Below are 26,112 nucleotides of genomic sequence, written 5' to 3'. Positions count from 1 at the left end.
ATTTAATTTTCTGTTACTGTAATTTTCGATTATTGTAATTTTCATTTGTTATAATTTTCATTCAATGTAATTTTCATTTATGCAACTCTCCGGTCAATTAATGTAGTTGTTGTAAAGTAGTCGTTGGAATATAGTCATTGCAAATATGGTCGTTAGAAAGTAGCCGTTGGAATATAGGCGTTGCAATATAGCTGTTGAAAATTAAAAAATATATAGACACCTTGTGCTATACATTTCTCTATTCTACAAACATATCATTTGGCAAACACGTAGACTTGAATTTGTTTATTCGAAAATGTTTCAATATTCCAGTAGTTGCAGCTCTAGCTCGACAAGTGAAAACGAAGTTCAAGTTGAAGTTGATGATGAAGATTATGATCCGGGAGAAGAGCAAATGTCATTGATACTTCAACAAAGCCGACAAATAGTTGAAGCATATCAAAGTAATAACGTGATGCGGCGAAGAAGAAAGTTCATCCAAAGAAATCGTGAAGCCGGACATGCGAGGCTATTCAATTATTATTTCTCCACAAACCCGGTGTATCCAGATCAAATATTTCGAAGACGGTTTCACATGCGAAGAGAATTATTCTTTCGAATAGTGAATGCACTTGAGAATCGTTCACCATATTTTCAGCAAATGGACGATGCTGCGAGAATAAAAGGCTTGTCACCACTGCAAAAATGTCCGGCTGCAATTTGTCAATTGGCGTATGGAGTCCCGGCCGACCATCTTGACGAGTACCTATCCATGAGTGAATCAATTGCCATCAAGTGTCTTTTCAAGTTCTGCGGATATGTGGTTGAACTATTTAGTGATCGATATTTGAGAAGGTCAAATGCTGATGATGTTCAACGTCTTCTTCAAATCATGATGAGAGGCACGGGTTCCCTGGAATGTTGGGCAACGTTGATTGCATGCACTGGGAATGAAAAAATTGTCCAGTTGCTTGGAAAGGCCAGTTTACAAGAGGCCATGGGTCACCAACAATCGTGCTTGAAGCGGTCGCGACTCAAGACTTGTGGATATGACATGCATTCTTTGGTTTCGCCGGTTCACGTAATGATCTTAACGTGTTGTACGAATATCCATATTCAATAACGTCTTGCAAAGAAGTGCCCCAGAGATTAATTTCATGGTCAACGAGACTCAATATACGAAGGGGTATTATTTAACATATGGAATATATCCGGAATGAGCTACTTTCGTTAAGGCTTTTCCTTGCCTGGAGGATCCAAAGAGGAGGCTTTTTAAGGAAAGACAAGAGTCTGCAAGAAAAGATGTTGAACGAGCATTTGGGGTGCTCCAAGCTCGATGGGCAATTGTCAGAGGTCCAGCTCGTTATTGGTACAGAAAAAGTTAAAACTTGTTATGTTAGCATGCATTATTTTACATAACACTATTGTTGAAGATGAGGGGGTTCACGTGACAAATTGGTACAACGATGAAGGTGACAAACCTGCACAACCCATCCAGGGCTCAAACCGAGGATTTCATGAATATCTCCGAAAAAATTCCGAAATACATGATACTCATGTGCATCACCAACTTCGTACCGACTTATTTGAACATATTTGATCACAATACAACAACAACCCTTGAATTAGTATTTTACAATTTCTCTTACATTTAATTTATATGTTTTTTTTTTATTTTATGCCAGTGTTATTTATTTTTATATGTTGTCATGTTTCATTTTAAATTTATAATAAAATTTAATTTTAAATATATTACAGTTAGAAAATAAGATAAAATTACGTACGAAATATATAAAAACATATTATTATTTATATAGCATAATAATATTTTAAATTTTGTAAATAATTTTAAATTGAATATATTTTTTAAAAAATTAAAATAAGATGAATGAGTGGACAGTGAGACTTACAAATAATGAGTTTTAATATTAAAATGAATGTGTGAGAATAGATGTGTTAATATAATGTGTATGTGGCATGTGGACCCTAAGTTTTTTTATGAAGTGGTGGGTGATATAATGATAACGAATGCGCATGTCCTAAAGCATAGAGAAAGCAACTCCTTCTCCAAATGCCTCGGCTGGCGGAGTTCATGGAACAAGAGAACCTGGAAGCAGAAACCCTAGGGGAAAGTGCAGAACCGAAGCTTAATTGGACAACTCCTTGATCGCCTCCATCGATTGGATCGATAAGAGATCCAATGCGTTTGAATATTGTGGATTTATGGCTTTCAAATAGGGGGAGGGAATCGGGACTTTAGATTAGGTGCGTTCAAAAAATAAAATTGAAAGAATCAAAAATTCAAATCTGAAAAACCAAACACCTAGCCGAATCGAAAGTCAGATTTTGTAAATCGAAATTTATTTGGTTCATTCAGATTATATATATCAAAATCGAACCGATCAAAAAAATCAAGATTTCATTAAATTAATAATTTTATTTTCATTTATTATTTTCTAGATGATATTTATTAATGAAGAATCATTTTAATAATTTTTAGTAGATTGTTGTATATTTAATTCATTTAAATTTTATATTTAAATATTCTACAAAGAAATAATGTAAAAATATTATATTTTATAATATATTTATCTTATTAATTTTTAAATAACCGAACCAAAACGGAATTAACCGATCCAAAAAATATCGATATGTTTTAGTAGAAAACTGAATAGAAGAAAAATAGGCAAAAACTTGTGTGAGACGGTCTCACGGGTCGTATTTGTGAGACGGATCTCTTATTTGGATCACTCATGAAAAAGTATTACTTTTTATGCTAAAAGTATTATTTTTATTGTGAATATGGGTAGGATTGACCCGTCTCACAGATTATGATCCGTGAGACGGTCTCACATGAGATTCACTTTGAAAAATAACTCAGATACCGACTGATAAATACTCTTACTTGAGATGATAAATAAAAGAGAGCAGAAGATAAAATGAAAGTGAATTGATAATATTTAATAAATGGGTTCGCGTATTTACTTCAGCACTATAAAATTAAAATGAGGTCAATTTTTTTAACTGACGAAAACTAAAATAGTATCCCTTCATCAGTTCTGAAATCGAAGTAGCTTGGTATAATATCAAAGTTGAAGTAAGAAAAGTGGATGATACGGTGGCAAAACGGCTGATCTTGGAGTACCATCTATACATGGGAGAGTGACTAGTAATTTGTGCAAACAGGTGCTGGATACAGTAAATTTGACGCTGGAAAGATGGAAAACTCGGATAGAGTAAATTTGAGGCTGGAAAGATTGGAAACCAAGTACTAGCAGCTACTTGAGTTTTGCAAGACGTAAGGCATTAGTGCGATCAGTGCTTAATGTAATAACCCCCCTTTACTCTTGCAAACCAGCCTTTTACCCCTGAGAATCTACTTTGAAATCGAGAAAAAACAATCCGGAATTTCTCGTGGAGTGGGAAAAACGTGGGAATCCAATGCTTGCTTCTAAATTACTTCCAAAGTTGCTGTCTGGTTCTATTGGATCGTGATCTTCACGTACGTTCGAATCATGTTACATGATTATAAAATTAATATTTTATTTTCTAATAATTTTGACTACTTCGTTCAATTTTTTTTTTTTATCAAATTAAAGAAGAGAAGAATTAGAACCCTCACCAGCAATGCCGATGAATGAAATGCAGAAATATCTATTCAAAAACGCCATGCATGGCAACTGGGAAGAAGTCATCAAAATATACGAGCAAAACCGTGAGGCTCACACCGCCAAAATCACCAGATCAGGAGATACGGCAATACACATTGCCATTTCTGACGGCCAAGAACTCATCTTGCATCAGCTCGTAAAACAGCTCGTTTCGAATTCGGAAAATCCCTCCGAGGCCTTGGGAATCCGCAACGAGCAAGGTAAAACTCCGCTTCATCTTGCAGCGTCCTCAGGAAATGTCGCCATGTGCAAATGCATCGCGGAACAGGATCCAAAACTCATGGGTGTACGTGATAAAGAGGACGAAACGCCTTTCTTTCTTGCCGTTCGTCATGGAAGGAAGGAGATTTTTCTATGTCTGCATAATTTATGCAATAACGGAGACGGGTTTCAGTATTGTAGAAGGAAAGATGGGGAGACGATCCTTCATTCTGCCATTGCTGGTGAATATTTTGGTGAGCACATTTTATATTTTATTCTTGGTGTGTGTCAGTCGTACTTTTCTGTTTTTGATTAATATTGCATCGCGTATTTTCGGCAACGCAGATTTGGCGTTTCAGATTATATATTTATACGAGAAGCTTGTGAATTCTGTGAATGAAGCGGGACTTTCTCCGCTTCATCTTCTGGCGAGCAAGCCCTCTGCTTTTAGAAGTGGAAGCCATATTAGAGGATTCCGTCAAATTATTTATCACTGTGAGTCTTTTTTTTCATACTGAAATTTGCAAGCTCTGCACCTTTAAACCGTATCATGCTAAGTCGTGACTCTCTTCAATAAAATCTTGGATTCACCTTGTATCTAAACAGATGAATTATTATCCATATCCCAGTGCTGGATTTCTTCAATAACATGTGCTGTTTTACAAGGCATAATTGTGGACAAACTCGAGCAAGAATCAAACAACGATACTCTGTCAGAAGGCCTTCAATACAACGAAGCCAGTGCTAAGTACCCAGAGAACTATCAAACCTGCGTTGGATTCGCTCTTTTCTTGAGAAATTTAACTCGAATGCTGTGTAAGTATATGAGCTGAAAATCAAAACACTTCACTTACTCATGATTCTCAAGTTCTTTAATTTTTATTTTTTTTTCTCTTTTTTTTTTCAGTGGGTTACGGTAATCATCGTGAAAGTAACAATCAGATATCAGATGCAGAGAATCCGAAGATGCAGAAAGCTCGGGGAAATCAATTCTTTCCTTCCAATTATCTCACATGCTTTCTTGGCCTCAAACTGATATCCAAATCAATGCTTGTTATCCTTGGCTTAGGTATGCTGCTGCATTCCCTATTCGATTCTATTGAGTTAATCTGTTAATGTTGTTGTTCTTAATCTGTGATACAAGGATCAAGAGAAATAGTAAGGGTCCGAGGAAGGAAGGAGAAGCATACGTGGTCGGTACAGGTCATGGAAGAACTTCTTGTTAGAACTTCCATGTACGAATACGAAGCTGATGGTAGAAGTCCCCATCATCTGACATCGATCGAGAGAGATCATGGAGAAACGACCCCTTATTTGATTGTTGATGGCAACATCGTGAATTTCAGGGACGATAGCTTCATCAAGCCGATTGTTCATGATGACCATGATCCAACATCAAAACCACGTGACAGTCCTTCCAAAGTTGGCTTTCACGAAAATGGGGTAAGAAGCGATGGAAAAGGTAAGTGCATAATTTTTTCATGCTATACTATCATATCACAAGTTCTTGGTTTGAATTGGTTGTTGTAGCATATTCTTGATCATGGATGGCTATTTGGAAGTGGCTTTATCATATTCCTAAGCAAGTCGCTAGTCGCGAGTTATACATGGACGTGGCAGATTCTGATGTTATTTGATTTATATTCTAAAACTGATGTTTTCAGGGAAAAGGGAGGGGGTTACGGAGATGGAGAAGAAGGAGACCCCTATACTTATCGCTGCAAAGAAGGGCGTGGTAGAGATGGTGGAAAGAACGCTGGAGCTACTTCCAATAGCCATTCACGATACCAACACGGAGAAGAAGAACGTGGTTCTGTTGGCGGTGGAGCACAGGCAGCCTCACGTCTACAGCTTTTTGCTGGGATTGAAAATCATGAAAGAAACCATCTTCCGCCAAACGGACATGGATGGAAACAGTGCGCTGCATCTTGCAGCGAAGCTTGGTGATCATCGGGCATGGCTTATCCCGGGCGCTGCCTTGCAGATGCAATGGGAGATTAAGTGGTATGAGGTACGCGAAACCATTAACTATGCTGTTACACTAGTCAGTTTGGTGCGGTGTTAGTGTATGTCTTAGGAGTTTTGTACTCGCCAATATTTAAACGTTTTGTACCATAAAGTTGTCGAAATTGCTTTGAGGCTATGTTGTATCTTTTAGGTAGTTAAAATTATATATTTATTCCATAAGTTTATTTTTTAGTAACTCAAAAATTATAGAATTTATTTCAAATATTGTTGAAGGATTAATAAGAATAAAAGGAAAAAAGAAAAGAAAAATTAATTTTATAGGATGAAAGCCCAATGTAAACTATTAAGAGGACCAAACATAAATTACAAAACAATTTTCCCAAAACATGGATGTCGTGATGATATATTTGTTTGTTCCATGAATTGTAGTTTGTGAAGAACTCGATGCCGCCGCACTTTTTCGTGCGCTACAACAAACACAACCAGTCTCCGATAGAACTATTCAGCCACAGCCACCAAAACCTGGTTGAAGAGGGCGGCCGATGGCTCACCAAAACCTCAGAATCCTGCTCCGTCGTGGCAGCCCTCATCGCTACAGTTGCTTTCGCCACATCTGCCACCGTCCCTGGGGGTGTCAAGCAAGAGAGTGGCATCCCGACATTGGAAGGCCAAACTGCTTTTAGCATATTCGCCATTTCATCACTCGTCGCACTCAGCTTCTCTGTCACCTCCGTCGTGATGTTTCTCTCCATTCTCACCTCAAGGCAAATGGACAAATTCGTGAATTATTCTTTTCAGTTGTCTTGAAAATGAAGCGAAACTTATTCTTCGTATGAAAATCTCGATCGCAGGTATCAAGAAAAAGATTTCGGCAAGGATCTTCCGAGGAAGCTTCTGTTGGGACTCACATCCCTCTTCATGTCCATTGCTTCCATGCTATTATCATTCTGTGCAGGGCACTTTTTTGTGTTGAAAGATAAGCTGAAATACGCCGCGTTTCCGGTTTATGCCGTTAGTTGCTTACCGGTGACTCTATTCGCCATGGCACAGTTTCCGCTGTATTTTGATCTTGTGCAGGCTACGTTCAAGAAGGTGCCACACAGGAGTTCTACGTGATTTTCGTGCTTTAATTTCTTTTCCTTTCCACCTTAAATCTGGTGTGTGTTCTGTTCAACTATGTAGAGTGTGTTTGGTTGCTGTATAGAATAAGTAAATAATTAATAACGAGAGTGATTAAAAAATGAGATATATAGATTATTAGTACGATGAGATAAATAACACGATATTTGGTATGATTTTAAAATGATAGATTAATTTTGTAAATTTTATTGCAATGACTAAAATACCTTAAATGCTAATTAAATATATATTTTTAAACTAATTGGATATCTAATTAAATATTTGTAATTATAATTTAAATTTATTAAAATTAATTTAAATATATTTATTAGAAATAAATATGTGAATATGCAATTACTTTAATAATTAAAATAGTAATAATATTTTGAATATTAATGTTAAATAAAATTTATTAATAATTATTATATTATTGTTTTTTTAAAATAATTATAAATATTTTTAAAATAATTTGATAGCTAATGAGATATTTATAATTATAATTTACATTTGTTAAAATTAATTTAAATCAACAAAATAAATTAGAATTTAATAAATATTTATTTTCATAAAAAAATTAATTAAGAAGATTACAAATTTATAAAAATTTAATTTAAGATAGATTTGCATTACAATTTATTTTCTTTAAAATATCCAAGAAACTTTAGTTGGTTATTATTGAGTATACGATTCTTATTTTTGTTAAAAATCATATCGACTCGTCTCATAAATATAAATCTGTGAAACCGTATCACAAAATACATACTCAAAAACTAATATCATTTGTTGATCATTGTGATTCACGTTAAGAAGAATAATTACGAAGCAATTATTCTAACAATGTATCAATAAATAACTTAAATATACTCCAATATGTTCGGGAGAAATCATGCTCGCAACTTAAAACTTAAAATTACAGAAAACAAATATAATATCAAGTTCTGATCCAAAAAAATTACAGGCTCGAAAGCCAAAGAGAGCATAATAATACGAAGATGTAAAAAAATTAGGCACCAAGCATGATACTAGAGTAAACCGTATATCAAATTTGAATAAAGGAAAATGAATGTGCGGAGCTTCTATTTCAAAGTCGATTAGAATCATATGATCAACTTATCATCAACATAACCAACAATATTCTTATGGGCCTTCTAAAATTCGACGATGTCTTAACTGCGGTTCTCGGAGAAGAAAGTCGGCGAAGTAATAAGGAAGATATATTGGTAACTTCGAAGCAGGCATATGCTTTGCAAATGATAATAGGAATATTATGGAACATGACTCCAGTGAGAGCCAAAGACGAGGTAGATCAAAGTCGAGAAGTAAGAATAAAAACATTTACTGCTTTTAATGTAGCGGTAAATAGTATTTCAAGAAAGAGTGTACGAGTATCGAGAAGAGTTTTCAAGGAAATATGACCAATACTTCAGGCAGTGGTGATATTATTCAGCGAAGCAGCAATAGTTACAGAAGGCAGACACAAATTTTGTGACACATGAATTATAGATTCAGGAACGATGTGGCACATGACGTCTCAGATCATTATGAACCAGTCTCAGGAGGATCTGTATTCAGGGAAATGATCAAGCTTTGGAAATATCTGGGATCGGAACTATCAAAATAAAAATGTTAGATGACACCATTCACACCATATAGGAGGTACGACATGTGAAGGGACTGACGAAAAATCTTTTGTCCTTGAGGTAATTGGTTGATATCGAGTGCAAAACCCATATCGAGAACGAGATTATAAAAATTATGAAAGGTGCGCTTGTGGTTATGAAGGTGGAAAAAGTTACTGCAAATCTGTATGTACTTTTGGGAGAAACACACAAAGACGCGGAACTAGTTGTTGCATCAATTGGTTCAACATAAGAATTAACAGTGTTATGGTATAGAAAACTCGGGCATGTGTTAGAACAAGGGTTGAAAATTATCTCAGAACGGAAGCTACTGCCGGGACTCACAAAAATGTCACAACTTTTTTGTGAGCATTGTGTTACCAGTAAACAAAAAAAAAAATTTAAAGTTTGATACTTCTATTGCTAGAAGCAAAAGCATACTGGAGCTAATTTATTCGGATGTTTGGCAAACACCAATTGTATCCCTAGGAGGATCGATATATTTTGTCTCGTTTATTGTTGATTTCTCTAGGAGATGTTGGATGTATCCAATCAAGAAGAAATCAAATGTTTTCTATATCTTCAAAGATTTCAAATCGCAAGTTGAACTTGATTTGGAAAAAAAAAAGCAAGTGTTCGAGGACTGACAATGGATGAGAGTATACCAGTGACGAATTTGATGCATATTGTCAACATGAGGGCATCAAAAGACAGTTTACGCGGCTTACACACCTCAATAGGATGGAGTGGCAGAGCGGATAAAAAGAACATTGTTGGAGAAAACAAGAGTTATGTTGAGGACTCCGAGTCTAAACAAGTCGTATTGGGTGAAAGCAGCCAAAATCACTTGTTATATTATCAATCGTTCTCCTTCAGTGACGATTGATCTGAAGACTCCGATGGAGATGTGAACTAGGAAGCCGAATGATTATTCTCATTTGCATACATTTTGAAGTCATGTGCACGTTTTGTACAATGACCTAGAAAAATTGAAGTTGAATTCAAAATCCAGAAAATCTATCATCTTGGGTTATGCTGATAGAGTAAAAAGGTTTCGCTTATGAGATCTTACTGTCCACAAGCTTGTTCATCAACAGAGATGTTACTTTCGAGGGAGATAAAGTAAAGGGAGACAAATGCATAATGAATTTAGAAACTACTATATTTCAGGTGAAAAATAAGACAAACGAAAGTCAAATTTTTTGTGAAACAGTACCAGAGCACGAAGAAGAAGAATATGTTGAGTCTGAAGTTTTCAGTTTGAGGCAGTCAACTCGGGACAGAAGACCATCAGGTTTGCTTTCAGATTATGTCACTGAAAGCAATATTGCATATTCTCTATTATCAGATGATGATGAGCCATCGAGTTTCCACAAAGGTACTTAAAGCTATGATGTATTAAAAACTATGAAAAAAATCTCAAGAAAATAATTATAGAAATATTAAAAATTAATGATATTTTTATTTCAAAAATGAAATGGTTTTTTATTTATTTATTATATATACAATTTAATGGACACTATTATCCATGGATAAAAACAACTAAGTTTGATAAAATTTATCGAATATTAAAAATATCTATTTAATCTAAAAAAATAGGAAAAATTCTCAAGAAAATAATTATGGAAATATTTAAAATTATAATTTGTACAAGTAATATTAATTAATAAATGATAAATATGGAATGTTGTGTCAAACATAATTAAACCAAAATATTTTAACAAAAAATGTAAAAAATTAAACTTTTTATATATAAAAAAAATTAGCAAAAAATTGCCAAAATAAAACTAAACCGACCGAAGATTATGAATTGGTGGCAAATGTAATTTGTTTACTTCAATTACGTGGCGGCTTGGGGTTGTACTTCGCCTCCCCCATTCCCCTAATTCTTTTTTGCTGCGACTCCCGGGGACCCGCTACCCACATACACTGTAATTTATTCCCTTCCTGCCACAATTTGACCATCGGAATCGGACCCCCAAGCTCCCGATCTTACTTATACTCAACCTCAATTGATGGAATTAGTGCCGGAATCTGTCACCTCGCCTCAAGAAGAAGCTGCCTCCGGCAATTCTTCTCTCAACAAATCGCTTCTCGATAAGCCGCTTCAGCAGCTCACTGAAGATGACATTGCTCAGCTCACTCGGGAGGACTGCCGCCGTTATCTGAAAGATAAAGGTTGCGAAGTTGTTGGCTTAAAACATTAGACTCCGGAGAAAAAAAGAAGGCGATCTCTGTCAAACAAGTTCCTTTGTTTCTTCAGTGTTTTTTTTTTTTGGGTGCAGGGATGAGGAGGCCTTCGTGGAACAAGTCGCAAGCGATTCAGCAAGTGATAATGCTCAAGGCTCTACTTGAAACAACGGAGGATTCCGACTCCAATTATCGCAAGAAGCTTCGCATTCTCCGCCCTAATAAATTTCATGACAACAATATTGTTCCAGAAAATGTGCGTAATTTTGTCCATGGACATTGTTTTATCGTTAGTATCATTTGCTTGTGTGGAAAACTGGGAAAACAATGGAGAATAAGAGTTGGAAAGATTCTACGCGTTTTCTGCCTTAATTTCAGGGATGCTGCTAAGAAAATTTCTTTTGTTAGTAAAGTTTGTAAATTAATTGTCTAAATGTAGGTTCCTCGAGGAATGTACGGGGATGCGAATACCTCTGTACTGGCAGAAGATACGGCGTCACACGGTAGAAAGGATCTGGATGAACTCGAGAATTCCCGTGGGTTATCTGCGAGTCTTGTTTCAACCAATGATGGCTCTTCTCTTCCTAGGTCATTTATAAAGTCTCGCTTTCAAACATTAATTAGTTTCATTTCATGGGTTTGCTCCTTAGGTTGTAATGTACTGCAGCTGTCCGAAACTCTCGTCTGTTGATGTATTTTATTTTCAGCAGTGTCAAATTCAAAAAGGATTTGGACGAACTTCAGTTATATCATGTTTCTGGCTTGAGTTCCCTTAAATTATCAACTAACTGCAGCTTACATTAGCTGATGCACTCTTGAATTTAAATATATTATTTTGTTTCTACAAAATAGTCAGATTGAGCGATTAAGAAGTTAATATCATGATATGTGGCGCCTAATGTTTTCTCAGTTTTATGTAGTTGAGATTTTAAAACCGTAACTGACACAAATAAATGGACAATCTCATTTCACGTTACTTTTTCTGAAATGCTTATGTTGGCATTCCTTGGATCTTACATATCTTCTGAAGAGGATTCTCTGTTATATCCAGATCCGCTGTTTCAACGATTATGCCAGTGGGACAGATGACAATATTTTATTCTGGCATAGTGAATGTGTATGATGATGTGCCAGGAGATAAGGTATTGAAGCTTCATTTGTTTTGTTTGTATTATTATTTTTCACCTAATGACTGAAAATGCATTAAGACCAGTATATTGTTTGAATTTATTCTTTTATATCTTAATTAATGATTTTACCAACTTATTTAAATTTCCCAGTTTTTCATGTCTCGCTTACCCTGCTAGTTTCTACCTCTGAACTCACCTTTTGTACATTGCCAAATTTCTTAGGCACGGGCAATAATGCACATTGCTACACATCCGCTGGAGTTTCCGCAAGATCAAGCAGATGATGGCACTGTTTTAGTGCAATCTTTGTCCTGCCGATCAAAATCTGTTGACAACAAAACATGTCCAGATACTACTGTTATTCATTTGCAAACTACACAAACAGGTGATTAGAAGTTTGTGGCACAAGATCATGATTATAGCCGTCTCTCACAAAAGCCAATTTAAATACCTAATGAGTCTCTCTGTGTATATATATATCTACACATATATCTTAGAGTGCACGTGCGCATGTGTGTAAGTGGGCCCCCGCATGTGTGTGTGAGCTGGTAGATTATCAAATGTCTATTGTGCTGATTTGCTCTTGCACCAACTTCCGATACACATTGAGATTGATAACTGCTTTTGAAATAATTCCTTGTTTACACTTTTTGGAAATTTTTGTACAGTAAAAGTAAGCGACGATTGTCAAGATTGTGATGAAGAAAGCAACACACGTCATGTAGAGAACCCTGGTAAACATGCCTTCATATATCACTTCTAAAAAGTGGATCAAATGACTGTATCAATAATGTGCCACTGTAGCAATAGTCATCACTGGGAGTAGGGATGGCAATGGGGGGTAGGATATGGGTCGGATTTCATACATCCATCTCCATACTCATTTATTAAATTAATCTCCATACTCATTTATTAAATTAATCCCCATACACATTTATTAAATTAATCCCCATACCCATTTATTAAATTAATCCCAATACCATCCCCATACCCATCGGGTATTGAATTTCATCCTTATCCCCATACCCATCGGATTATGTGATACACATACCCTACCCAAATACCCTATTATCATATACAATTGAAGTTTATCAAATTTAAATTGTTTCAATGAAGTTATGAATATTTAAAAAATTATTTAAATGAAAAATAAGAAAAATTATTAATGATAAAAATTTGCAAAATAAACTTTATAGAAAAAATAACAAAATATTAAAAATAGTTTATATTAGTTGAACAAAAGTACGCAATTCAACAAAAATATAGTAGAATTTACATCATATCCAAAAATTCATAATTCAATTGATTAATTATCGATGAGCTACCTCTAGTTTAATCATATGTAAACATTATCAATTCAAAATCAAACTAGATCGGTTTATCTCCGAACTAATCGTACATGTCTTCATCACTTGACATTGTGGTGTCCTGCAAAATGATGAAGAACTACATAAATAATTGACCCAACATTTTATTTTCAATGTAAAATATAACAAAATTAAATTGTATTAAAAACTTACAACATCAACATCAATAGTGTCCTCATCATATTCAACTGAAGAGTAATATGCTTCTGTTTCTTGTGAACTTGTAGCTAAAATTCAAAAAAAATAATCATTATTATATATTGTAAATTAATAATATTTTTGTTCAAAACAAATTAGTCAATAAACTTGGTAAACATACAATTATTGAAATAAACAAAATCCAAAACCTAGAAAACTATAATTTTAAATTATAGTTATATCATAATATATTTTGCTATTATCTTCTTTTGGCATTTGAAATGACAAGTGGTTTCGCTTTCTACTTCCATCTCTCAATCATATCTAACCTTAACGAAGAAATCTTGAGAAAAATAGCTCAAGTTAAAAAAAAAAAACAAAACCAAAACCAATAAAAAAACAAAGTTTCGTACATTCCAAACTCCCAAAAACAAAGTTTCGTACATTCCAAACTCCCAAAATTAATTGGTTAAAAAAACCCTAAAATGAATTGGGAAATATGCAAACAAAAAAGGAATACAATGAATCATAATCAAGAAATAAAGTATTTTTCAATTTTTGAAGTCGAACATGGAATAAACTTACCAGTGGAGAAGATGAGAAATTGAATAAAAAATAAAAAAACGGTAAAACCTTGAAACATAAAAGTGAAAGTGAATGGGAAAAAAAAGAAAAAGTATCGATTTACTTGGATTTGAGAAGATGAATCTTTAATATAAATAAATATAATTATTATATATATACATATATACGTACACACACACACACACACATATATATATATTTATATATATTAATTTTAACGGGTATTTGGGTAAGGTGTGGGTCAGATTATATCAAACTCGTCTCCATATTCGAATCCGAAAATCCCCATACCCGATTACCCAATTGTTTAATCGGGTCTAAAAATCCCTACATACCCTCTTCTATTCGAGTCGGGTATCGGATTCTCCAACGGGTTCGGAGGAAATTGCCATCCCTAACTGGGAGTTGAAACTTTATGCTATTATTACTACCACCATCATAAACTCATCAGTGTTCATGCTTCAATGACGTTTGGATTGAAGTTGGAGGCAGCAAAGTTCTCATGAAACTAAAGGCTTTGCCATGCCTTATAAAAAAAAAGTATTTTCATTTGTTTTCATCTCTTCCTTATTTGTGTATATGGGGCCTTATGAATTTATGGTTACTTTTTCTTTGAAAATGATAATTACGGTGTGATGGATGTTCCCATCTTCAATCTTTAAGAGTATGTCGGTTTGGTGAAAACAGCAAAGTGGATGGTAACATGAAATGGATGGAAATCATAGCAGCATATGATCAAAGTTTTGTCCATTGTTTTATGTGTTACCGAGGTAACATATTTAATGATTGATTAAACTGCTTCACTGGATATCAAATTCAATCATATTGTTACCTAATCATTGATGAGTCTCTTAGATTAAAAGTTTTCTATGTGAAACATTGCTGGGACAATGTGTGCTTGTTGTCATCGTAGACATAAATCTGTTCAGTTTTTAAATTATAATGTTAAATTATTTCTATGTAAAATTGGAGCATGATGGCTTGAATGTGCTAGGACAATGCTGACTCCAAATTTTCATCTTTACTTTCAACGAGAGACTCCGAATGTGAACCTGCAGTAGACAGTATTAATAACAGGACCTGTCATGTTTCTTTATTATTCCTCTGTCTGATGTAACTTATCTTCAAAACAGTGGACGGTCCATCAAATAGAAAAGCATGTGTGCGAAGATATCTTGAGAAAAGAAAAGAGAGGTATCTTAAATAATTGAGTTGCTATCTGCATAACTGGAAAGACAATTGCTTCTGGCTCTTGTTGGTTGCGCATATCTCTGTTAGGTGAAGGTTTAAGAGCAAGAGGAGGGCAGGAATAACCTCATTCACAAGCTTGGACGTATGCTTTAACCATCAAATGGGCAATCAAATACCGAATGATCCCCTGGTTGATAGTGACACATACTCACCGCCCCAAATAAGGCCACATTCTAGACCACACAGTTTGGTGAATTATGAGTTCGTAAAGAATGTTTATACTTCTTCTGGTCTGGATAATTAAGGTTAGATCTTTGACTTTGTGGTATTCTTTTTTTACGACAATGAAATTAGGATGCCATTTTTCCAAAGCTTTTGCTACATCGTTAATGGTTATCTATGTATAATATATACCAGTGAATAACTTGTGAACTTAATATGAAGAGGAAATCAAAATAATACTATTAATAAGTAACAGAACTGAAAAAAAAACTTTAACAAGAATGGAAAACATAAATTGCTTGCTTAATGGGAAAGGTGTCGCAAGGGGAAAGGTGTCACAAAGACATTATAATGAAGGGTCCGTTACCATGTCTGAAGATGTTGATATTGTTGGCCTTTGTTCGGTTGCATCGTTCCCCAATAGGATACCAAGTAAACAAAATCAAGAAACCAAGTAAACAAAATCAAGAAACCAAGTAAATTCAATAAGCACTGTTTTTAGAAGTTCCTCCTTTGTTTGCCAAAATTGTTCGTGAATGGCTAGGCCTATGGAGGCAAACTTGAGAAAGTTTTGCTCTTCTAAAGGCACTTGAACGAAATTCAATTTGTATCCCATACTTTCCATGTTGGTGGCAATATTGAAACAACTCATAGTCTTTCACTGCCCTGAAAGGGGAGGGAGAAATGACCAGGGAATGCCATTCGCAAAAACTGATGAGAAACTGTTGCTTTTCAGGTTTATAGAACTCAAAATGACTCAAGTTGGAATATAAAGCTGTTTTTGTTCTTAGAAGGTATGACGTGCTATTGGCACTTTGTTCCACAGTGTAGGCCACTGTCATTTTCCTGTCAAATATGTCGTACGAGTATGTTTAGAATAGGTCTTTCTTCCCTTGAAGCAGAGCTCCATGAGTTTCTTTTTCTTCTTTAGTTGAATCTGGGTGGAGGGGGAATACCCTTTAGTCGGGAAACATCTCGAGCAGAAGCCGTAATCTTGAGGAATACGGCAGTGTAAAACACCCTGTATTGTTTTGAATATGTTATCGTTTAGGCACATTCTTTGTGTATGTTCAATCCATTATCACCCGTATCTCGCCTGGTTAAGTTTTTTCGACTATAGTAAAAGTATCCTAACAAAACCGTTTTCCCTTTGTTTGCCTTGTCGACTCAAGACCAGGGCTTGGATATGAATTTTGAGAATCCATTTTGGCAAAGGTCTTGGGAATGGGCTGGTCACACTTGCTACTGTTAAATACCAAAAAATAGTTCTATTGGCTTTACTTATCGAGTCTAAATTCTAGAAATAGTATGTCGATTTCAAATTTAACCAATACTGTAATTAAGTTGAATTAAAGGCATCACCCCCCCCCCCCCCCCCCCCACCCCCCGCCTATATTCCATCATTTTGAAAATTTGACTAGTGATGTTATTCAATTGACGGACTTAATTATATTTGGTTTCCTTTTCCTTTCATTACTTGCTCTGCTCCCTTTTCCTTTTATTACTTGCTCTGCTGTTGCATTTTCAAAACTTCATCGTTGCCAAAAAAAAAAATACACGAAGACATTAAATAAAGCAGACGTTGGATTTTGTGTGCTCATAAAATTTTGTTGTTTTACTTTTTATTATCATATCATTCAAACGTGGAGTTGCTTTAACGGTGCATAATCTCGCAATGATGAAATCGAGTTTTACTTCATTACAATATTATTCGATTAAGTTTTAACTTGAATGGATCGATATTTACTTGAATTTGATTTGCACTCAAGTTAAAAATGGCAACTGTTTTGGAGTTGGTTTTTATTTTAATGATCAATTAATTATCCGATTTCAGATTCAAAATTGATTTGTTAGTGTATCGAAAAAATCTGCTTCTTGTAAAATCAGGCATCAATTCATACACATACATATATACATGTACATATACATATACATGTACATATGTGGAAATGCGTATTTTAAATTACCATTCTAATTATAAGTATCGTATATTTAATAACTCCATCACCAACGCTTTAAATACATTTAAACCTCTGAAATAAATTACGAAACAATAAAAATAATAATGAGCTAATCATCTCTTGTTGACCTAGTTGAGAGGTGAGATCTCGGAAACCAAAAGCTTGTTTAGTTAGTAAAAAATAGATTATATAATGATTATGGGCCTTCTTTATTAATGGGCCGCAGTTAGGATTGGGCCGTCAAGGCCAGGCCTATATATTTTCTGGTCCAACCCACCTTCACACCGTTGTTCAATACTTCAATCCCTGTTACCAATTACCAAGAACGAAGGCCTGACCTCGAATGGAGGTATGGATTCTTTCTATTTTATTCATCTTTGTCTGATTCATTTATTCTTTTTATTTGTTTTGTTATTTTTAAGAATTCTGAGCTTTCGTTCATTAACGGTGTCAGATAATCCTTTCCTTGTTTTAGGAGTTTTGGGTTTGGTTTTTATTTTATATATCGACGAGGAAATGACGTACGAGGAGTTATCATCTGTGAGGACTCTGGTAAATAGATTTGAGGGTTATTTATAAACCGGTAAATTGGTGAATTATGCGAATTTCCATTTAAGTACGTAAAGATATTCTGGCAAATATTATTCTGCACGCTGTATGGCTGTTGCTGACAAAAACCAACCTGTTCTTCTTGGAAGACGAGTGACGCTGCTCGCACTGTTTGTAGGTGTTTGGATGCTTTTTTTAATTACAAACTTCATAATGAAAGCCAAAGGGCTTGCGAATATAGCATGCTTAGGCGTATTGCTCGGCACTATTCCATTTATTGCTCATGGGGTTTCAGTGTCATGTATGATGGCATATGAAGAAGGTGGTGCCCCGGCTGTTTTTAATTCGCCCGAGTGTCCTCAATGGTTTCTTTCTGCAGAATCTTCTCAGAATTCAACAAAGAATTGCCAATTTGCAACTCTTCAAGGTCATAGAGAGTATCAAGAAGACCGTATTACATGTGATCTTGATATGAAATTGCCTTTTTCAGGTGACATTGGTATCATATGAAATTGCCATGTAGGTTTATTCCCTTCCCGGTACATCGTTTATAAAGTACACAAGTATTTTTTCCAATGTTTGCCATTCGGCTTGATTGCAAGTTGGACAAGTGAGAGTGACTATATAAAATCTCAAGATGCTTCCCATAAATCCAGGTAAAGATGTGGTCGAGGAGGTTACTGTAGGTGTTGCAGCAATATTTGATGGCCATGGAGGCAAGGAAGCAAGTGAGCTGGCTTCACGAAAGATTTTGGATTACCTTTTCATGCATGTTGTGTTCCTTGAGTACAATCGAGTGCGTTTGATCTCCAAAAACGATAGCGACTCACAAACATTTGATATGTAAGCAAGAGGTTTGGGTTTTGAAATCAGTAAATTTATTGTGGCAATCTTTGTTTCAACTTTGTGAAATGATGAATTCTGAATGGTTTGGACAAAAATCGAACCAGAAGTTCGATGCTTGATGTTGTAGTTTGATGTACCGAGAGTGTGATAAATTTTGTTATTAGGATTAAATTACTTTCTGTATTATAGGGATAGGTTGGTAGACTAGAACTTGTTTATTTTCTGCTTTGGTCTACCAACCTATCCCTATAATGCAAAAAGTAATTTAATCCTAATAAAAATTTAAATGCAAATAAATAATATCTTTGTCAACTAGATAAATATTTAGACATTCAACACCCTCCGTCAAGCTGGGAAATATATGTGAAGTATATGTGGACTTCAAATATTCAAAATTGGGTTGATAGAGGATTTTGTCAGGATGTCAGCAATCTGCAAATGTGAAGGGGCAACTATTCTCTTCTCAATAATTTCACTTATGAATTGTTGGTCAATTTCCACATGCTCGGTTCGATCATGGTGAACTGGAATTCCGGCTATCCTTGTAGCTGTATGTTTGTCACACATCAGTTATGGTGAATGGCTGTCTTCCTGTTTCAATTCGTTGAGTAGGCCTTTAAGCCACATACCTTGAAAAATTCCATTGGAATTTGGATAAAGCCCGAAACCCTGCTTCAGCACTACTGCGAGCTACAAATGATTGCTTCTTGCTTTGCCAAGTAACTAGATTACCCCATACAATAGTACAATACCTAGAAGTAGCTCTTCTATCAATAAGAGAGCCAACCCAACCGGCATTAGTATATACTTTGATATTTTTGGTTGTGGACTGTCGAAATAGCGGCCCTTTCCAGGTGTTACCTTTAGATATCTCAATATTCGGTTGACTGTTTCCATGTGTTCTATAGTGGGTTTATTCACGAATTAACTGACGATACTCTCAAAAAATCCAATATTAGATCAAGTGTGTGATAAGTATATCAATTTACCAACCAATCTTTGGTATCTTCCCTTATCAACTGGAGCACAATCTCTTTTGGTTTTTATCTTGACATTTGGGCCCATTGGAGTATCAGTTGGTTTACATCCTAGCAACCCAGTCTCTTTCAGTAAATCCAAGACATACTTTCGTTGTGAGATTTAGATTCCATGTGAGGATCGGGCCACTTCCATTCCCAGAAAGTACTTAAGGTGTCCTAGATCCTTCATTTCAAACTCTTTTGAGAGCATGTTCTTCGCACAGGCCATTTCTTCTTCATGATTTCCTGTGAGTACGATGTCATCGACATAAACATCGAGGAGTGTGATCTTCTCTTCAGAGTGCTTCACAAATAGAGTATGATCGGACGGGCACTGTAGGTAATCTTCTTTCGTTAACACATTAGTAAATCGATGAAACTAGGCATGAGGTGATTGTTTAAGGCCATACAAGGATTTTTTTAACTTGCATACTTTGCTGTTTATAGCCTCCGACATGAATCTTGATAGATTGTCCATGTAGATTTCCGCTTCTAGGTCCACATTAAGAAATGCATTTCTTACGTCCAGTTGGAATAAAGGCTAGTCAAGATTTGTAGCAACTAATAGAAGTACTCAGACATTGTTTAGTGGGTGCAAATTTCTCTTGATAGTCAATTCCATACGACTGAGTGTATCCTTTTGCAACTAGACGTACTTTATAGCGTTCAATATTCTCGTCAGCCTTGTGTTTAATGGTGAAGATCTATTTGCATCCAACTCTATTCTTTCCCAGAGGAAGCTCGGCAATCTGCCAGGTATTGTTCTTTTCGAGTGCCTTGATTTAATCAAAAGCATCTGATTTCCAATGTGGATCTTGAAGGGCTTCTTTGATAATGGATGGTACCTGATCATGATCTAAACTGGACACAAATGCATGCAATGTTCTAAAACTCGGGCTAGGCGCGGCCCCACCGCTCTGAAAAAGTGTTAGGCGGCGAGGGCTCCTAGGCATTTAGAGTTCTATTGGGAAATTGTTTTTGGGCTTTTAATTTTTGAAAGCCCAATTATACCAAAACATGACATAAAAGAAAGAATTAAAGGTTTCTGCCTTTAATTTTTTAGGATGGAAAATTCAATTAAAACCGCGATTTGTTGGTTTGCGCTTTCCCTGACACATCATTCTCATCTTCTTTTTCTGCTTACTTCCGCACACATAAGAAAATCGAACTACGCCCTAAAGGTAATTTTTTTCTTTATTTTGATTTCTCTTGCATTGCCTGTTATCCTGACTCGTCTTAAGCAGAAGAATCAGGAGGAGTGAACAAGGTGTCAATTGGATTTTAAAAATGTTTGGGCTGAAATTTATTCTAAGAACCATTACAAGCCTCTTGATACCGTGAAATCCGCCTAGTGGTGCCGGCGGCCTAGGATCTAGGCATTGGTCTAGCGCCGATTAGCGCTTAGCAAGTTTTAGAACCTTAAATGCACGATATGTAGGAGATAAATGTTTAAAAGCGACAAAGTTACATGTAGGATGTTGGGTGCATGATCTAACGCCTTTTCTAAGTGCAATGGATCTATTATCAGTGTCATATTGTTCAAATATGGGAGAGTTGCAGTTTAGATCAGTAGTACCTTTGTCGTTTTCATTGGAGAAGTATCAATGGTTGTTTGATCTTGATTCTTGCACTGGTTCCTGTTGACTTTCCACGTGAATGACCTTTCTCCGAGGATAGACCTTGAGTGGCGTGTTTGAAGTAGTAGACTCATGCAAACGTGACATCCGTTGAATTGTAGAACTTTCTCACTAGTGGAGAATAGCATTTATATCCCTTTGTAGTTGATAGCAGATGATCTAGTTTGCCTCGCTGCTAGGGAGTGGATATGGACAAATGCTGAACACAAAAAGAGCTTTGAGAGAAATTAAATGAAAGAGATGTGTTTTGGGAAAGGTCTTGAGGAGAGTGTCAATTGGTGTTGAGTAGTTAAGGACTCGGAAGACATCCGATTGATGAGATAGGTAGCAGTGAGTACTGCCTCACCCCAAAACTGCTGAGGGACTTGTAAGTAAAAAGTAAGGAACGCGCAAACTCAAGCAGGTGACGGTTCTTGAGTTCAGAGACCCTGTTTTGTTGAGGGGTGTCGACACAAGAACTTTGGTGGACAAATCCATGGGATGTTAGATAATCCCCTAGCACAAAATTGAAGTAATCTCGAGCTCGATCAGTGCGTAGAACATATATAGAGGAAGAAAATTGTGTTTGTATCATAGTATGGAATTGTTCGAAGAGATCCTCTGTTTCAGACTTTTCTATCGTTAAGAAGACCCATGACAGTCTTGTATGATCATCTACAGATAAGAAGAATCTGCTGGTACCGGTGACGTTGTTTATTTTGGATGGTCCTTAAATATCACTATGAATTAGTGAGAAAGAGAAACATGGTTTGTAAGGTAGTGATCTAATGGAGGTATGTGTGTGCTTTGAAAGTTGACAGATATCACAATTAACAAAATTGGACTTTTTATTTCTAAAAAGTTGAGGAAACAACTTTGACATATACAAAAAATTAGGATGGCCTAATCTATAGTGCCAAAGCAACAATGCACTATCCTTATTCGAACTAGATGAAAAATCAGAGAAGGAAAAGATGGAGATACTCGTCAGTCCATTATTGGAGGAGGCATTCATCATGAAAAGATAATGTCCAGCACACAGATCAACACTGCCAATCATCTTCCCTGAAGCCAGGTCCTGAAAAGTACAAGAATCCACAGAGAAATTAATGCAACACTGGAGATCATTGTTAAGTTGACTGATGGATAAAACATTGCAATTAAGGTCGGGCACAAATAACACAGATTGTAGACAAATATCCATTGATAAAGTGATCGAACCAACTCCAACAACTTTGAAGCAAGAGCCATTTGCGATGCGGATAGAGCGTGAGGCCCTACTCGGGCTGTAGGAGTTGAATAAGGAGAAATTGCCGGTCATGTGATCCGAGACCCCGGAATAAATAATCCAAAAAGTGTTTAAATCCTTTCTTGACAGTAAAGCGAGAGGGAACTCACCTTGAAGTGCTGCATTACCAGACCCAATCAGGGAGTTTGTGGTGGCAGAGGGCTGTCCGAACAGAAGCTGAAGAGCCTTCAATTGTTCTTTTGTGAAAGGCTGTAGGGCAGAGACGCACCGTCTGAAGAGGCAACATGGGCACGACGCTCTCCGGATGGTTTCCAATCAGGCGATTTCCCGTGAATTTTCCAGGAAGTGTCGATGGCATGATTAGGTTTATAATTTCTTGCAGGCATCACACCACAGATGACCGTTGCGCATAGACTGTCCAGCAATTGTAGTAGAGCGTGGAGAATTGCGAGCAGGCGGGTCCTCATTGCGATGGGACGATGGCTTGTGTGAAACAAGAGCCGATCCATCAATAGTCGCTGAGGAGGATGGGGTTCCAAACATCAATTTGCGACGACTCTCTTCGTGTCGTACCTCAGAGAAGAAAACCCAAAGGCTGGGCAGTGGTTTGGTACCCAATATGCAGCCCTTGACTTCATCGAGAGTCTTATTGAGGCCCTATGAAACTTGAAGATTCGTTTATTTTCCATTATGGCTTTAAAGCACGCTTCGTCATCTGGGCAGTTCCATTCATAGACTTCAAACAAGTCCAGCTTCTGCCAAAGATGGGTGAGGGCACTGAAGTCCGTAGTGACACTACTGTCACCCTGATCAGATCGTGGAGTAATCTCCTTCAACCTCGAACAATTCAGAGGTATTGTCACAACAAGAATAAGTATTGCGGACGGCATTCCAGATCTCACTAGCAGAATTGTAAATCAAAAAATTCTCCCTGATGTCAGGCATCATCGGGTTAACGGGCCAAGACATCACCAAGTTGTTTTCGGCATTCCATGCTTTAAGTTGGGAGTCGCTGGAATCTGGTCGCATGGAAACCCTTAATAAAAAATCATCATTTATCTTGCCACATATGAACATCACGACGGACTGAGACCATGGGAGATAATTCTACCCATTTAATTTTTGACATGTGATCGAAATAGTGAGTGACGAGTCTCAGAGGGAGGACGCAGGTGGTGAGATCTGCGATGAGGCGTCAGAAGAGGATGAAGACGCCGTGTTGCCATATTTAGTCATAGGCTAGGATTTTCCTGGTTCTGCTGATACCATGCAGTTTGATGTACTGTGAGTGGGAGAAAAAAGTTCTTTCTTTTTTATTGATTAATCTGAATGTACAAAGCATAATATAAGTAAGTCCTAGTCTACCAACCTATCCGTATAATACTGAAATTAATCTTATTCAAAGTTTAAATACAAATAAATAATATCCTTATCAACTAGATAAATATTTCGTTATTAGACAGATGTTAAATCCCTTAAATTTGGCTTTGATTCCAGAATATACGTTTAACTCTACCCTAGCGAAAACTAGAAGATTTCACTGTTAAATAATCTACAAAGTCGTATTGCAATTGAAAACTTGGTTGCATCATATCATGTGTTATAATTGCCATTAACTTGAAAATTATTCTATCTGGTTGGTGAATTAGGACCATCGAGTTGTCCTTTCTCAGGGTCCTTCAAGTCTTGAGTGTAATATTTATGATTAAAAAAATATTCATTCTGTCTTCTTGCTTGTCTCAATATGCAGTTCTCAGGGTACATCATTAGGGAGTGGCCATAACTCAGTAAGACATGAAATTCTACAGGAAGCGTTATTGAGGACAATCCAAGATATTGATTTAGAATTTAATCAAGTAAAGTACGCCTGTTGATTAAGTGCAGTTATGCATTAATGTTACACTTGCTGAAAACCTGTTCGGCTTTATATTCATGTCACCAGGAAGCTCGTGAAAAAGGATACGTTTCTGGGTCTACTGCCATCATTGTTCTTTTAGTAGATGGCCAGTTTTTTATTGCGAATATCGGTGATTCAAAGGCACTGCTGTGCTCTGGACAAAATCAAGCCCACCAATATACAGGAAGTCTGTAACCTTTTCTAACTGTTTAGAAATTTGTGTATACCTTGTTTGTTTATAATTTTGATGATCATTCTCATTGATCATCAGTGAATTTTGTTGCAGGCACCTTGGTGAAAGACCTTGTCGTTGAGGAACTGACTAGAGACCACCATCCAGATAGAGAAGATGAAAAGGCACGAATTATTGCAGCTGGTGGCATTGTAAGTTGGTGGGGCGTGCCTCGAGTCAATGGTATATTGGCTGTATCTCGTGCTATTGGTGATGTGCAATTAAAAAGGTAAACGCACATCCTCCATTTAAAGACAGCACACACAAGTTGAAGTTGTAGATCTTCTCTATTATGCTCCATTCCGTTCTTAAAAATTTATTGCACTTGACGTGTTTGATTTTGCAACTGTAAGAATATTCCTTATCTATAGAAACTGGTGAAAATTTTCTCTGTCATGCCTAGATATGGTGTTATTGCTGACCCTGATGTTGTGGGTTGGAGACGTTTCAAACCTGAAAATAGATATTTGGTGTTAGCGTCTGATGGGATATTTGAGGTATTCACACCAAATGATGTATGCGACCTCTTACATGGAAAGACGCATGAATCCTCATCTGAAGTCAGGTCACCGTCCTCGTTAGCAGATAGGATCAGTCGCAGTGCATTCAAGGCTGGTAGCACAGACAACTTATCTGTTATTGTTATTGGTATATTGAACAACACGGTGAGTTGATAGGCCTGGTAATTTCAGTATTAAACGCCACTCTCAAGCAATTGCTTATGTAATATGCAATCATTTAGGAGTCTTGATTTATTGGAGTTACTAATTCCTTGACAATTTGACAGATAATTAGTTTTAATAGTTTAGTAGAATATGTCATTGTAATCTTGTATATTTGCCTGAAATTTAGTGGGAAAACATTTCAGACGACACATTCTCACTCTCTAGTCTCTACTCTGACAATGGAAGAGAATATGAAGCTCTGAAAAACTTTCTTGCTAAGTCGTGGCATTTCACATCTTACCACCCGGTACACAACAGATGATTGAATGACATCGGAGACACACGGTTGATACTAATCTCTGGCTCCTTCGGCATGCATCTCTCCCGTTGTCGTACTAGAATTATGCATTTGCTATTGCTATCTTTTCTACTAATCTTACACCCACTCCCACCTCACAATTCTCTTCCTCCTATGTGTATACTTTTCCAGTCGCCTCCCAAATACATAAAACTTTTCCGTATCTTTGGTTGCTTATGTTGATCTTGAGAAAGGTAACTCTTAAGATTGTGTACTTTTAGCAATTATTTAGGAGTCTTGATTCGTTGAGCTTAACGTTTGATAGTCGAGTAGAATATGTCATGGCAAATCTTGTACACGTGCCAATTAACAAAACCTTGGAAAATAACAGGTCCCTTTG

The 26,112-nt window shown here is 36.3% G+C and overlaps 4 protein-coding genes across 10 annotated transcripts; all 4 read left to right on the top strand.

Moving 5' to 3' along the window:
- Positions 1–295: 295 nt before the first annotated feature.
- On the top strand, positions 296–1,364 carry LOC140833670 (uncharacterized). Its single transcript, XM_073197995.1, has 2 exons — positions 296–1,060; positions 1,215–1,364. Exons 1-2 carry the CDS (start codon positions 296–298, stop codon positions 1,362–1,364), a joined length of 915 nt encoding a protein of 304 aa, XP_073054096.1.
- Positions 1,365–3,575: 2,211 nt separating this feature from the next.
- LOC140833289 (uncharacterized) lies at positions 3,576–7,013 on the top strand. The gene is made up of 8 exons (XM_073197665.1): positions 3,576–4,105; positions 4,197–4,346; positions 4,518–4,667; positions 4,759–4,920; positions 4,996–5,313; positions 5,516–5,862; positions 6,249–6,583; positions 6,671–7,013. Exons 1-8 carry the CDS (start codon positions 3,607–3,609, stop codon positions 6,933–6,935), a joined length of 2,226 nt encoding a protein of 741 aa, XP_073053766.1. The 5' UTR covers positions 3,576–3,606; the 3' UTR covers positions 6,936–7,013.
- Positions 7,014–10,382: 3,369 nt separating this feature from the next.
- Positions 10,383–16,723, top strand: LOC140833722 (protein TIFY 4B-like). 4 transcript variants are annotated; one of them, XR_012118548.1, is made up of 10 exons: positions 10,383–10,735; positions 10,843–11,003; positions 11,187–11,335; positions 11,799–11,889; positions 12,100–12,262; positions 12,546–12,611; positions 15,101–15,161; positions 15,252–15,463; positions 16,117–16,174; positions 16,312–16,723. XR_012118548.1 is itself a non-coding variant. In XM_073198068.1 (9 exons), the coding sequence occupies exons 1-8, from the start codon at positions 10,573–10,575 to the stop codon at positions 15,460–15,462; spliced, it is 1,065 nt and encodes a 354-aa protein (XP_073054169.1). In that variant the 5' UTR covers positions 10,383–10,572; the 3' UTR covers position 15,463; positions 16,117–16,721. The 4 variants fall into 4 exon arrangements, 3 of the variants coding, with proteins under 3 accessions (XP_073054169.1, XP_073054170.1, XP_073054171.1); XM_073198068.1 differs by having other exon boundaries at positions 16,117–16,721; XM_073198069.1 differs by lacking the exons at positions 16,117–16,174; positions 16,312–16,723 and having other exon boundaries at positions 15,246–15,463.
- Positions 16,724–17,568: 845 nt separating this feature from the next.
- On the top strand, positions 17,569–25,618 carry LOC140833721 (probable protein phosphatase 2C 51). 4 transcript variants are annotated; one of them, XM_073198067.1, is made up of 7 exons: positions 17,569–17,690; positions 18,069–18,380; positions 18,547–18,733; positions 24,371–24,476; positions 24,563–24,704; positions 24,804–24,978; positions 25,153–25,618. In XM_073198067.1, exons 2-7 carry the CDS (start codon positions 18,077–18,079, stop codon positions 25,421–25,423), a joined length of 1,185 nt encoding a protein of 394 aa, XP_073054168.1. In that variant the 5' UTR covers positions 17,569–17,690; positions 18,069–18,076; the 3' UTR covers positions 25,424–25,618. The 4 variants fall into 4 exon arrangements, with proteins under 4 accessions (XP_073054168.1, XP_073054165.1, XP_073054167.1 ...); XM_073198066.1 differs by lacking the exon at positions 17,569–17,690 and adding an exon at positions 17,711–17,924; XM_073198065.1 differs by lacking the exon at positions 17,569–17,690 and adding an exon at positions 17,711–17,924 and having other exon boundaries at positions 18,040–18,380.
- The last annotated feature ends 494 nt before the right edge of the window (positions 25,619–26,112 follow it).

Source organism: Primulina eburnea, chromosome 6 (assembly GCF_022965805.1).
Source record: "Primulina eburnea isolate SZY01 chromosome 6, ASM2296580v1, whole genome shotgun sequence".
Classification (NCBI taxonomy): Eukaryota; Viridiplantae; Streptophyta; class Magnoliopsida; order Lamiales; family Gesneriaceae; genus Primulina; species Primulina eburnea.
Note: the sequence above shows the minus strand (reverse complement) of the source record. Positions and strands in the feature narration are given on the sequence as shown.

Bases quoted from the DNA above. Each gene is read 5' to 3' on its own strand.
- LOC140833721 (XM_073198064.1), top strand. From the start codon at position 17,999: ATGGCTGTTGCTGACAAAAACCAACCTGTTCTTCTTGGAAGACGAGTG. The intron at 24,705-24,803 runs GTCTGTAACCTT...ATTTTGTTGCAG, and splicing joins AGCCCACCAATATACAGGAA to GCACCTTGGTGAAAGACCTT. The intron at 24,979-25,152 runs GTAAACGCACAT...TGTCATGCCTAG, and splicing joins GGTGATGTGCAATTAAAAAG to ATATGGTGTTATTGCTGACC.
- LOC140833722 (XM_073198068.1), top strand. From the start codon at position 10,573: ATGGAATTAGTGCCGGAATCTGTCACCTCGCCTCAAGAAGAAGCTGCC. The intron at 11,336-11,798 runs GTCATTTATAAA...TGTTATATCCAG, and splicing joins GATGGCTCTTCTCTTCCTAG to ATCCGCTGTTTCAACGATTA. The intron at 12,612-15,100 runs GTAAACATGCCT...TCTTCAAAACAG, and splicing joins ACGTCATGTAGAGAACCCTG to TGGACGGTCCATCAAATAGA.
- LOC140833289 (XM_073197665.1), top strand. From the start codon at position 3,607: ATGCCGATGAATGAAATGCAGAAATATCTATTCAAAAACGCCATGCAT. The intron at 4,921-4,995 runs GTATGCTGCTGC...CTGTGATACAAG, and splicing joins GCTTGTTATCCTTGGCTTAG to GATCAAGAGAAATAGTAAGG. The intron at 6,584-6,670 runs GCAAATGGACAA...TCTCGATCGCAG, and splicing joins CTCTCCATTCTCACCTCAAG to GTATCAAGAAAAAGATTTCG.
- LOC140833670 (XM_073197995.1), top strand. From the start codon at position 296: ATGTTTCAATATTCCAGTAGTTGCAGCTCTAGCTCGACAAGTGAAAAC. The intron at 1,061-1,214 runs GTAATGATCTTA...ACTTTCGTTAAG, and splicing joins CTTTGGTTTCGCCGGTTCAC to GCTTTTCCTTGCCTGGAGGA.